Raw genomic sequence first — 13,293 nt, 5'->3', positions numbered from 1 at the left:
GGCCCTGATAAAAGATCGCCGTCATGACATCAGTCTTCATCTGCTTTGTGTTAAACCTCGTCTGGCTCCGGAACTGAATCAGGAAACTGAAGCACACTGTAAACCACAGACTGAGAGCCAGCGAACTCTCAAAGGGGCTTCATAATGATTTACACATTACAATTAATAAACACTGATAATAATCATAAATGTTTCTTGAGCATCAAATCATCATATTAGAGTGATTTCTGAAGGATCATGTGACACTGAAGACTGGAGTAATGATGCTGAACATTCAGCTTTGATCACAGGAGAGAGAGAGAGAGCGAGAGAGAGAGAGAGAGAGAGAGAGAGAGAGAGAGAGAGCGAGAGAGAGAGAGAGAGAGAGAGAGAGAGAGCGAGAGAGAGAGAGAGAGAGAGAGAGAGAGCGAGAGAGCGAGAGAGAGAGAGAGAGAGAGAGCGAGAGAGAGCGAGAGAGCGAGAGAGCTGTAGTTTGGCACTCATCCAGAGCAGCCATAATGCAGAGACAGAAATGAGGCTCTTGGCGGGACACCAGGTCTCCGAGAACAAAGATGTGTGTGCTTCTAACGGGGCCCGCTGGCAGCGAGTGCGCTTTCCCATCAACCCTTGCCTTGGAAGCACGCCACTCCTGTTTCCAAGCCTGCAAAGAGGATTATGGCGAGAGCGAGAGGAGCGAAAGAGAGACAGACCGGCATAAAAACAGAAAGCGTGATTCAATCTCCAGCTACACTTTCCCCAAAAATGTGCCTCTTTAAGTCCAAGCTTTATGGGTTATTGTTTAAAGCTGACATATTATGACCCTTTACACCAGATGTAATATAAATATCTGGTGTCTCCAGAATGTGTCTGTGAAATTTCAGCTCAAAATACCAGATCATTTATTATAGCTTGTCAAATTTGCCCCTTTTTTGGTGTGAGCAAAAACGCGCCGTTTTTGTGTCTCTTTAAATGCAAATGAGCTTTAGCCCCGCCTCCGTTCAGAAGAGGGCGGAGTCTTTACACGAGCTTCAGAAACTCCGGCAATAACAGAACAGGCCAATCTCCCTCATCCAGAATCCCAGAATAACCAGTAGCGAGTGCAGCCTTACGGAGAGACTCAGGAAGAGTTTCTGAATGTTAGTGGAGACATTTCTGTAGTTGTTGTGGAGTTACACTGATCATCTCATCATCATGTTTAACTCCTCCACAAGTGTCCACAGTTCCTGAGGTGTTTATAAGACAGCGGTGACATGTTCTGGTCAATAGTGTTCAGTGCTCGTCTGTGCTCAACCACAGAACGGCTTCAGGCTCTGCTGGATCTTCATCAGTGTGTTAGAACTGGTCTCTGTTGGCGCGTGTGGAACCAAATGTCGGCTGGTGTGTGTAAACGTGCAGATTAAGGGCCGGGAATATTATAATAAGATCCTCTTCATACGTCAGAAGGGGAGGGAAGTCTGATCGGCTTATTTTTAGACATGCTTGCAGAGAAAGGCTCACCAGAACAGTTACTGAAAAAGTCATGTTTTCTGTGTTGGTAGAGGAACCCGATTACAGCACTGACACACGGAGAAACTCAGATTTTCATGATATGTCCCCTTTAACATTATAACTGGACACAGATTTGTGTGGCCTTTGCATCGGCCGGTTGTATATCTTTCCTCCAGTGTTTCTGTGCTGATTACTCTGAGAGAAATATTTACTTCTGTCCGCCCTTCACCATCGCTCATCAGGGTGATGTAGAGATTTACAGCATGCACACTCAGCAGGGAATCTAGCGCATGCTTTTCAATCACACTAAATCACAGGCTTTCCAGCATCGAGCGAGTAAAGACAGCACTCGCTGCATTCAGACGAGAGCCAGACGCCATTTCCCTGTCGAACCGCCTCAGTATTTCACTGTGCGGGAGGTCTGCTGACATGAAAAGGGAATGTGACCAAAACATTGTAAACAGGAAGTGGTTTGTCACAGGCTATCCAGATAAGGCCGTGGTTTCCATAGTTACACCTTCCTGTGTGGCGAGCCAACCAATCAGAGACGAGACTCTCACTGGGCAAGAGGTAATGCTCACAACATTAGCAGAACATGCAATTACATCACTGATTAGACACATTCAATGCACAACTCAGAAAGCTTGGTGAACACGCAGTTTACATGGACACAAAAGCATCAGAGTTAATAGAATTGCTCGACTGGATTAAGTTATTCGCATTAAGGCTATTTGTGTAATTCGCAGTTCTGCACGCAGCAAGCACCTTTCCTGCCCACGAGAAGATTAAATTGAGAATGCTTAATTGGAAAATGTGCTGTTTAAATATTAAACGGCTTTAACACATCAAAGCGTGCCGTACAAAGCTTTTTGTTTAATTATTGAAGGGTGGCAGTGTGTGTAAGTAAAGAGGATCTGTGAGCGTTCGCTGTCCTGCGTTCACATCGCATCAGCCCACCAACTCTAATTCAGTAGATGCCTTACACCCTTCAGACCAGTCAAATTAACCACAGAATGTGTCCCATCAGCTTGTGAACTAGCAGGTCAGAGTTATTTGTGTTTGATTTAATTCAAGAGCCCTTATTCTGCCCTTTTAAAAAGTCTTAATGTTGTTTTCAGGCTCGACTAGAACTTGAATGTTGATTATTCTCCTCATATTCTCCATTGTTGCGGCTCCTCTCTTCCCAGTCTGTCAGTAACGCTCTGTTTACTTCCTGTCTCTATGAAGCCCCTCCTTCTGAAAAGCACACTGTGCTCTGATTGGTCGGCTGGAGCAGTGTGTTGTGATTGGTCGAGCGCTTTGAGTGTGTTTGCGAAATGTCCCGCCCCTTTCCATAACCGCCAGTTTAACACACTACTAACTAACTCAACCAGGCCCCGCCCCTTTATTCTGCGCATTAATTATTATAATGAGGAATATTGTGACGTGTTCGTTACCGGAAGAAACTCAAGATACAATGGAGGCGTTTCAGGAGTTCAGGAACACTGACTCTGATATAGAGAAGAACTGCAACATTACACACTAAACACAGATGGAAAAGCATAAGGTGCTCTTTAAACAAATGTTTTGTCTCAGTTCTCAGATGGCTGAGATCACATGACCCGTCTCAGTGTCTAACTCAATCTCTCCGATCTGGATCTGTCCGATTCTTCCCATGTGACTCAGATAAGCGGCACACACTGTCAGAATGTGTGTGTGTGCACAGGATCCGTCTGGCCGACAATTCCAGGAAACCTCAGACGGGGTTGTTAAGGTCTCTGGAACGCTGAATTGGATTTTTGCCTCCGTTCTCCTTTTGCTGAAGCAGGACCTGAGGAAAAAAATAGTTTTATGATGATTTTTTTAGAATTTAAAATAACAATTTCACATAACATGCACATCTGGACTCATTTATATAATGGATTAATATAGAAATAAAACTAATGCGTGTGTAAATCATCTTTTTTTTTTTATTACTACAAATGTGGATCATCCAATCAGTTTTATAATATTAGTTGGACTGTTTTGAGTGTTGCATAATTTAAAGTAGTTTTCGCACTGATGTATTACTCACCATCAATTTGATATGAATAATCTGATCCTTTGGCTCGCATTCATCAAAGCTCCAAATAAAAAGAGGAATTAAATGAGTATTTCATTTACTGGATTATTTATATTTAGTGCTGGGCAACAATTCATCGCGATTAATCGCATCCACAATAAAAGTTTGTGTTTACATAATATATGTGTGTTCTGTATATAATTATTTTGTATATATAAATACACACATATGCATGTATATATTTAATAAAAATGTGTTATTTATTTAAAATATTTAAATTTATATATAATATAAAATATGTATAAATATATATACAGTATATACATACAAATATTTCTTATATATATATATATATATATATATATATATATATATACACTCAAAAAACTAAATGCAAACTGTTGCATTAAATTTAAAATGAAATGCATATGGTAACAAGATTACTTTCACCTAGTAAACTATGTCACTACTCTATCAAGCCCCATCAAATCCCCAGTAAACCTAAGCCTGCTGTCCGTCTACACGCAATAACCCTGTAAAGTAGATTGTGCAATGGATTCCCAGGACTACAGAAATACAATCAGCCGCCGAATCAAACTAACGAGGGCTGAGTTTCTGGAGACAGGGCCGTGAGGTGAGGGAGGTTTCAGTCCTACTTAACCAGCTTAAGAGCCTTGGGGGGGGGGGTACCTAGAAAACATGTTGGCATGACAACAAGGGAAAGCCTGCAGGAGAAAACGCCAGTAAGCAACATGTGCTCTAATCTCAGCGTTAGTCACTGGAGAGGATTACGTCTCACCAGAAAGTGTTTGTGCTGCACTTTAAAGCCATAACACAGAACAATGTGCTCCATTCTAATGCAGGAACGGCAAACACAGTCGTGCACATTCCCTGGGTCTGCTGACTCCTGCTTTCAGGCGGAACTGAAACGCATGTCGTAATGCTGCGAGAGAAACGCAAACGACATCATTGAGTCCGAATAATGTCACACGCTCTGAACAGTGTTGCATCACACAAGAGAAACCTCTACATGATATGCATTTAAATATCTTAAACGCTTCCTGACCACCTGATATAAACTCTGCTGTCAAAACAGAAATGCAGAAAAGCATCCCTGATCATGTTTCTGGGCAGAGCCCAACATGCACTCGCTGTCAGCGTGTTCTCGGCTTGGCAGCGCCTCGTTCAGCGGAGCGTGTTCACGGATCTCTGGCCGTCTGCCAGTACAGGGTTGGTTTGTTTTTCCACGGATGGGTGAGGTACATACTAACTCTCTTACTTCCTCATGAGTGCCTGCAAAAACAAGTCCCGCTCCTGAATCGCCTCGCCCGAGAAAATCAGATTTGTGAGCTGGTCGGACAGAAAGACGGAGAGTTTTGACATAATTCCACATTTCATTAACAAAAGCACTCTGTCTACAGCATATACACTGTAAAAATGGCATGTAAATACTATAGTCTTTTAACTTCATGTGTAATTATTTGTGAAATTGACTAGCAATTTCTGAAGGAAAAATGTTTTAACCCTCTGCTGCTCTTCGGTCTTTTACATTTTACGTTAATTTTTTTCTTCATCAGAATGGTACAAAACTTGGTAAAGGTTTTGGCACTTGCTATGTGAACACACACACACACAAAATCATGGACATGATTCGAAAAGGTTAAATGGTCCTGTAAAAAATAGTCACACTTGTGCTCTTCGCGGTCAAAAATAGAAATGAATGAAACGAGTTTCCTCTAGTGGAAGCGTTTGGTACTGCAGCCGAACAACATCTCACTGAAATCTCATTTTTTGAGATATCAGCCTCACATTTGGAACACAACTTGTTTAGATTTATGGCTTTGATTTTCTAGCAGTTTTAGAGTAAAACGTGATTTTGAAAATATACATTTCATATAAAAATTTAAAATAGTATTTTTGTGCATTTTTCATAACAATACACATCAAATTCTGTTAGTTTTTTTAAGTTAATTTTTTTTTCACTTCAGCAATAATCTGCCAAGTGTCATCTTTGAAGAGATCAAACTTGCTCTAAAGCGTTCAAGATTTACAACAGTTTAAGTCGGAAATTTAATTTTCAGGTCTATGCTCAAAAAGAGAATAAATGGATTATAAATACAACTTAAATATAATTTAGTATAAAACAAATCCCCTAAAAATAAAAAATCTGAAATAAAAAAACATTATCAAACTAAAATATAGTACATTCATTTTCATTGACAACAAAAAAATTAAAAAAATCGAAGAGCACCAGAGGGTTAAACCATTTTTTTCCCCAGTGTAATTAAACCTTGTGTTTCGGAAGAGCAGCACCTCTGACCTACATGTAGCCAGCAGAATTATTGGCCAACTCACTTTCAGTCATGAGTCATGCATAAATGCATGAAAGAATTTGGAAAGGCAGAACCACGTGGTCTAGACTCGTTGTCTTCACTATGGGACTTTCCATAATTTTGCCAGGCTTCATGAATCACATGCTCTTGGCAGGCATGAATCTGGCTCTGAGGCTGAACAAAGTCCAGTAGATGAATAATCTACAGACACACAAGTGCATGCTGAAGCTATAAAATAAACCAGTCAAAACTGCAGTAATTTCCCTGAACTGTGTCAGAGTCAAAGGCTCATTCCGGCGGTTGTGTTGTTTTATGTATTTGAGGTTATGGAAGAGTTAAAGTGATGACGCTGGGTTGGAATGTGGAACTGTGTGGATCCTGAGGTCACATTTACTCACAGCACATTTAAAACTATTGCATTGGATCATTGGATCTGTAATTGGGTCATTCCTGTACTGCAGAACCCCATGAACTCTACATAGGGTTTAAAATCAATACAACATGATTATTAGTTTACACAATGAAAAGAAAATTAACATGAAGAGCTAAAGTTAGACATTGCTCAACTTAAAGATCATATTTGTTAACCATTTATTTTTCTTTAGAGTGACAAAGCAAACTAATACCATTAAAACATCACATAATGCAAATATTTCCTGATGTTTGTGAGGTTGTTTCCCACACAACGTTCTCATAACTTAATGGGAACGTTGGTAAAACGTTTTATAGCCTATTTTATTTACGTTAGCTAATCTATTTACGTTAGCTAAGCTAGCGACAAACGCAGTATACAAAGTGATTACGAAAAAAAATTCAGTTTTGATCATTCCATCTTTAAAACGTTTGAGTTCAACATTTTATCGAAATTATTAAGACACTGTGACATGGAAATGGTTAACACTGCATGGTAGGAAAGCTACTCCATTCAGTCAGGTTCAAAAAATGTGACATACTTTAATAATCTAACGTCCTAATTACACTTATATTCCTCGCATAGCAAGGCAGACGGACCTACGTTGTAAATACGCACTTTTTTGGCATGTGTTCCACCTTTTTGTCGATGTTTTTGATCGCTCTTTCGCTCTCATTCAGCGCGCCGGTCTGTGAGGGGGGAGCGCAGCGCGCATGCGCAGATCGAGCGCTCGAAGACTCAAGTAAATAGAAGCGTCGCGGTGACGTCACCGCTCGCACACCGAGAGCTCGCGGGCTGGAGCGCGCACACTGCCATGAACTTCGGAGCGTAACTTCACCGTTTTTCTCGTTTTTTTTCGGACGGGGCTGGGGAAAATAAACCGAGATATATTATTATTATTTTTTCCCTAATAAGAACACGCAACATTTGGAGATTTCAGCTGCATATTTCGCCGTTTGTGTTCAGCAGCATGTCGTCCGCGGCGGTCGCTGCCTCGCGCAGGCAATCGTGTTATTTGTGCGATCTTCCCCGCATGCCGTGGGCGATGATCTGGGATTTTACCGAAGCTGTGTGTCGCGGATGCGTCAACTACGAAGGAGCGGATCGGATCGAGTTTGTGATCGAGACTGCACGACAGCTGAAGCGTGCTCACGGCTTCCAGGAGGGCAGATCACCGGGACCGGGGGGCAAACCGGGGAAGGACATCCAGCCCATCAACCACACGGAACCGGGCTCACGCCCTCCGCAACCACTGGATCGGTACCCGCTCGCGTCGGATAGACCCCCGAGACTGGGTCCGGAGTACCAGTCCCGGCAAGCGAACGGGATCCCGGTGCCAAACGGGTTCCCGAAGCCCGACGAGCCCCCGGAGCTGAACCGCCAGAGCCCGAACCCGCGCCGGACCGGAGCCGTGCCGCCCAGTCTGGTTCCTCTTGTCAACGGGACCCTGCCAGTGCACGCGCTTAACGGGAGATCGGTGCAGATGGGCATCCCACCGGAGCATGCGGGCAAACGCGCGGAGGACATGAAGGAGAAACACAGCATGAGCGACGCGAGCGACGCACACAAGCGCGTCGAGGACTGGACGCAGAAGGGCAAGACGGTGCGGGACCTGATGGCGCTGCAGAACCTCGACTCCCGGTTCAAGAAGGAGCACGCGGCGCTGCAGCACCGGCTCGGGTTCGAGAGCGGCTCCGGGGCCCTGAAAACAGGTACGGATCGTGCATTCAGAACCGCGCATGCATGGATGTGGTCCTAACAGTACAATTACACATGCTCATGCATCCATGCAGTGTTTGGATTAGTAAAAAACACACACAAACTCCATGTTTTGCGTCTGTATTGTCATTATTCAAGCTTTAGACACCAGAGCATGCTGTAGTTTAATCTTTAAAAGAGAAAAAACTTCATATCATGTCTTATTTACACATTATGTCGTTTAAGACACCAGAGCATGCTTTCAAACTAGATTTTGTTCAAACTCATATTTTTAAAACTGGATTCAAATCTTCAGAATAACAGAGCATGTTGTAACACGCCATATCATTCTCCTATTGTTTATATTACACATGCATTTGTATGCAAAACATTGTAGCATGCAATTCAAACTCTAGATTTTCTGTTCACACTCATATTTTTAGAATAATATGAGATGTTGTAACACGGCATATTCTTCTTCTATTGTTCAAATGAACACATGCATTTGTTTGCAGAACAGTATAAAGCATCAGAGCATTGGATTTTCTGTTCACACTCGAACTGGACACAATCTTTACAACATTTTGTCTTATTCGTAATGTTTTCCAACTCAATGCACATTAAAACCTAATGCATTCAGTCTTTAGAGGAGTGTGAGATTCTGAAAGCATGTGTTAAACTCTAGATTATGCATGCATTCATAATGTTTGTAAAAGTGCTTCGTGGCTTGGCATGCCTTTCGTCATCTGGGGCACATGGCACATTTTTTCAATTGCTTTCAATATTTCTTTATCATTATTTGTCAATATTTTACCTTAATTCATAGGCTTTCAATTTCATTGTTCTTTATTTTGCTTTACTGTTTTATGTGTTTTCTATCGTATTGTTAGTTTCCTTGTCTGTTTTTAAACGTGCTATATAAATAAAATTGTATTGTATTTTGTCTAAAGCCAGAAAACAGAGCCAACCGTGGTCATGCATGAACCGTCAGACTAGTTTAAAATGAGTGTTGTTTAAAACTCGTAGGTGTTTAAAACGTAATGTTTTCAAACTCAATGTTTAATGCACATTAAAAACCAATGCATTCAGTCTTTAGAGGAGTGTGAGATTCTGAAAGCATGTGTTAAACTCTAGATTATGCATGCATTCATAATGTTTGTAAAAGTGCTTCACGGCTTGACATGCCGTTTCGTCATCCGGGGCACATGGCACATTCTGTGCAAACAATGGTCACACATGAAGCGTCGGACTAGTTTAGTTGAGTGATCCGTCATACATTAACGAATGAACCGTACTGTAAAGTGTTACCAATAAAACTGTATTCTGTCTAAAGCCAAAAATGACGGTCATGCATGAAGCCTCGGACTAGTTTAGTGGAGTTTTCCGTCTCTAAGCCAGTGTCTCTCTCTCTCTCCCTCTCTCTCTCTCCAGACCGCGGTAAACACTCGCGGGGCATCAAGAGGAAACCGTCTCCTGAGCCGGACGGCGAGGGAACCGCGGCTAAACTCAACGGCGAGGCTCCGCCGTGGCTCCCGTCTCCATCCGAGGTGCTCAAGATGTCGACCGCGGCTTTACCGGGATTCCTGTCCGCCTCGCCGTCGACGATCTCCCCGCACCCGCGCACCACCCCCCCCGAGCCCACCGCGCAGAACGGCCAGTCGCCCATGGCCGCGCTCATCCTAGCCGCGGATAACGCCGGCACCGGCTCGCCCAAAGACCAGGTGCACTCGACGACCGCGAGCCGGAGGAACACCGGAAGCCCCCCGTCGCCCGCGGCACAGAGGCGGCTAGCTCTCGGCGCGCCCATGGACCCGCAGAGCGCTCCCGACTCCTCGGTGCCGCCCGGGAGCGTGCCGTTGTGCTGCACCCTGTGCCACGAGCGCCTCGAGGACACACACTTCGTCCAGTGCCCGTCCGTGCCGTCACACAAGTTCTGTTTCCCGTGTTCCCGCGAGAGCATCAAACAGCAGGGCGCCACGGGAGAGGTTTACTGCCCTAGCGGAGAGAAATGCCCGCTGGTCGGCTCCAACGTGCCCTGGGCGTTCATGCAAGGAGAGATCGCCACCATTTTAGCTGGAGACGTAAAGGTGAAAAAGGAACGAGACCCTTGATTTCGCGTTGCGTTTGCGTTTGACACCAATCATACTGCATACCATCCAAAACTATGTACATACGGACTCAAAGGAACTTGGTAAACATGGCTGTATAATTTTTTTCCCCTTTTTTTTGAATATATTGTGTTTCTATATTTTTTTGGAGGATAAATGGTATGTATGTACGCACTATTCCCCCATTCAGTGGTTGTTCAGAGCGAGCGCTCGGTGTACTAGTAGAGCTGGTGGCAGTCCATGTTTAAACACAGAATGTGACTAATACTCTTTAAGCACTTGGCAAAAACTGAAACGCTTTTAGCTGTATTGTATGCACTTGTTTAAGAATTGCCAAATACAATTTCTGACCTTGTAATAACAATCTGACGTGTGTGTGGTTGGCTTATTGTCTGCCCTCGCTGAATCATCGATGATGCAACGAGCTCAACGAGTGCCAGAAGGGAAGGTTTAGTCTCGGTGCATGCTGGGAATTCATTGCCTCGATAATGGTAACTGATATCACGACAATGTGCAAAGCTAAGGTAACCAAAGCATGCCTGGATGTGGAAGAGTATCTCTCTTTCTTCCCCCGGACGCGCAGGCTGGGACTTGTACGGCACATTGTTTTCGTCCCTCATGTGGAGAAACCCAACGCTGAGCAAGCCGACACTCGCGTCTATTTTTATTCTCGCGCTGCCCGTTCGACGCTCGTAAACGATCCGTCCTTTGGCCTTTTCTGGTGGATAAAGCACGTTTCAGCTGCGTTACCATCACATGCTCTCAGGCTACGGATACTTCAACATCTGAAAACATCATTCATTTAAATGCTAACACTCTACAACAAGATCCCGTTAGTTAATGCATTACATTACATGTGAACAAATGGGACCTTATGGTAAAGTTATAGTAATACGGGAAACACTTAATCTGGCTTTTTCCAGTTATGCACTAATCAGCTTTTGTTAGATTTAATGGGAACACTTTAATGGGATTAAAATGAATGATAGTGTGGGCTCAGATGAAGCGTTGTCCGTCTGATCCGCGCTGCTGTAGCAGATGCTTAATAAAATGTGTGTGTTCACGTGACCGCTGTGCTGGAATTCCTGAGTCACGGTCGGTCTCCTCCCTCTTCTGATGAATGGAGATCTGTGTTCTTACAGTCACATGTGCTCCGCGTAACCCTTTCACCGCCGCCGTGACCTGGAGAACACCGCTGGCTTACATTTTCATTGCTTTTTGGCGTACTTGAGTGTGTTTACACTGAAACATCTTCATTCCTCAACATATTTGTTGGTTTTTATCCAGTGTTTCATTAAATTGCGTCTATACACAGCAAAAAAAAAATGCTTTTCTTACTTTGTATTTTTGTCGTTTCCAGTCCAAATATCTAAAAATTCTTAAATTAAGATGCATTTACTAGATGAGTAAAATGACATAAGATATTATGGTTTGTTTTCTGGGTAAATAAATCAAAATTGAGAGAGTTGTTGCTTAAAAAAAAAAAAAAAAATTATCTGCCAATGGGATAAGAGAAATAATCTTAATTCAAACAGAAACAAGATCATTTTTCTGACCTCATTGGCAGATAATTCTGCTTTTTTAAGCAACAACTCTCTTAATTTTGATTTATTTACCCAGAAAACAAGACTCATCCTTTAAATGCATCTTGATTTGAGTATTTTTAGATATTTGGACTGGAAAAGACACAAATACTAAGAAAAGCATGTTTTGCAGTGTAGACATGCGTGCATTATGAGATAATGGCGTTTGTATCCGAATCAAAAGCAAATATTGCTGGTGTGATTCAGACCAGATTCAGAAAGAAAATGATAATAATAATTACATGTACTGCGTTAGACTAAACTGGGAAGGGTCACAGCACTTATATATTGTTGTCCTATTGTTAGTTTCACTATTGCTCTCTGGATAAGAGCGTCTGCTAAATGATCAAATGTAAATGATTGAGACAGAAAGAGCTTGTGAAACTCGACACCCCGAGGGGAACCGACTCGGATGAGGCGCTCGACTCCGGTTACGTCAAAGCGCTCTCTCTCTCTCTCTCTCTCTCTCTCTCTCTCTCCTCTCTCTCTTCTCTGCTGGTTACTGACAGATGTTTTCACTCGTCACACCAATTTACAACTTTTCGTTGTTTCATAATGTCGTTAATTTCTTTGTTATGGTGAGATGACTGGAGCTCCAGACATTCAAGTTCAGCTTCACTGATTTGATAAATATTTAATTTCCAAACTTTTGCAAAGCTGAATAGTTTCAGAAACACATAAACTCCACAATGGAGACTTTAGAGTTTTCACACTGCTTGTTTATGGTTGGCTTGGTTTCTTTAGACTAAAACAATAGAGAAAACAGAGAGGAATACAGTCGGCTTCCAGAGGAAAATGTTGATTTTGAGCAATTCACTCTAAAAATATATATATATTTTGAGTCTTTCTTTAGATTATTAAAATGTTCTTCACATGTTTTTTGGGGAGCCAAAACCCTGTGGTGAAAATCCAGCGTTTGATGTAGTTTATGTGTCTATGTGGTGTTTTTAATCTGCTCTAAGACACACCAAGTTCATAAGTCGACAGCATTGCTGAGTATTTCCTCCTTAAAACTGCAGTGAACCAAAGACAGTCTCAAAAACACGCTTTGAAATCGCTGGTGTTTCTGACGTCACAAACTACCTTGTAACCAATCAGATCAACGTGTGATCGTCAACCAGTGGATCTCTGAGCTGAGTGAGTGAGTGGAGGCGGGGCTCATTTGCATATTCATAGAACCACGCATACTAAATGAGGCGAGGGTGTCGAGTTACATTCAAGATATTATAAGACATGAAAATTGTTTATGCAAGGAAAAAACTTTTAAATATGAGTTTCAAGGGATAAAAATTGGCTACGGGGGACTTTAATAAAGACCTGTTATTCATCCTGAGGTTACTTGATGTAATATGCATATGCTTGAAACTATTGAGTTATGAGATATGTTCCCAGATAACAAAAATAAGTTCCAAATGTCCAGTTTTTAAAATGTTTTTCTCAAGGGAGGTTTCCATTTGATCACTTTACAAACACTATCGAAACGTTTCAGAATAAAAATAATCCCTTTATGATGCTAACGTTCTGAGAACATTATTAAAGACCAGATAACTTTGAGCGAACGTTCTATTAGCGTTACCGGAAGAACGTTTGTTCGTAACTCTGAGAACCTCAATGTTCCTGTTCGCTGGACTGCACCAGAACGCCTGATTCA

The 13,293-nt window shown here is 42.4% G+C and overlaps 1 protein-coding gene across 1 annotated transcript; it reads left to right on the top strand.

Annotated features, from left to right (window-relative positions):
• Positions 1–6,144: 6,144 nt before the first annotated feature.
• On the top strand, positions 6,145–11,534 carry irf2bp2b (interferon regulatory factor 2 binding protein 2b). The gene is made up of 2 exons (XM_079857902.1): positions 6,145–7,965; positions 9,383–11,534. Exons 1-2 carry the CDS (start codon positions 7,224–7,226, stop codon positions 10,060–10,062), a joined length of 1,422 nt encoding a protein of 473 aa, XP_079714028.1. The 5' UTR covers positions 6,145–7,223; the 3' UTR covers positions 10,063–11,534.
• The last annotated feature ends 1,759 nt before the right edge of the window (positions 11,535–13,293 follow it).

The sequence above is a fragment of the Squalius cephalus genome (assembly GCF_949319135.1).
Source record: "Squalius cephalus genome assembly, chromosome: 22".
Lineage (NCBI taxonomy): Eukaryota > Metazoa > Chordata > Actinopteri > Cypriniformes > Leuciscidae > Squalius > Squalius cephalus.
The sequence above is the reverse complement of the archived record's forward strand: the minus strand, read 5'-3'. Positions and strand labels throughout refer to the sequence as shown.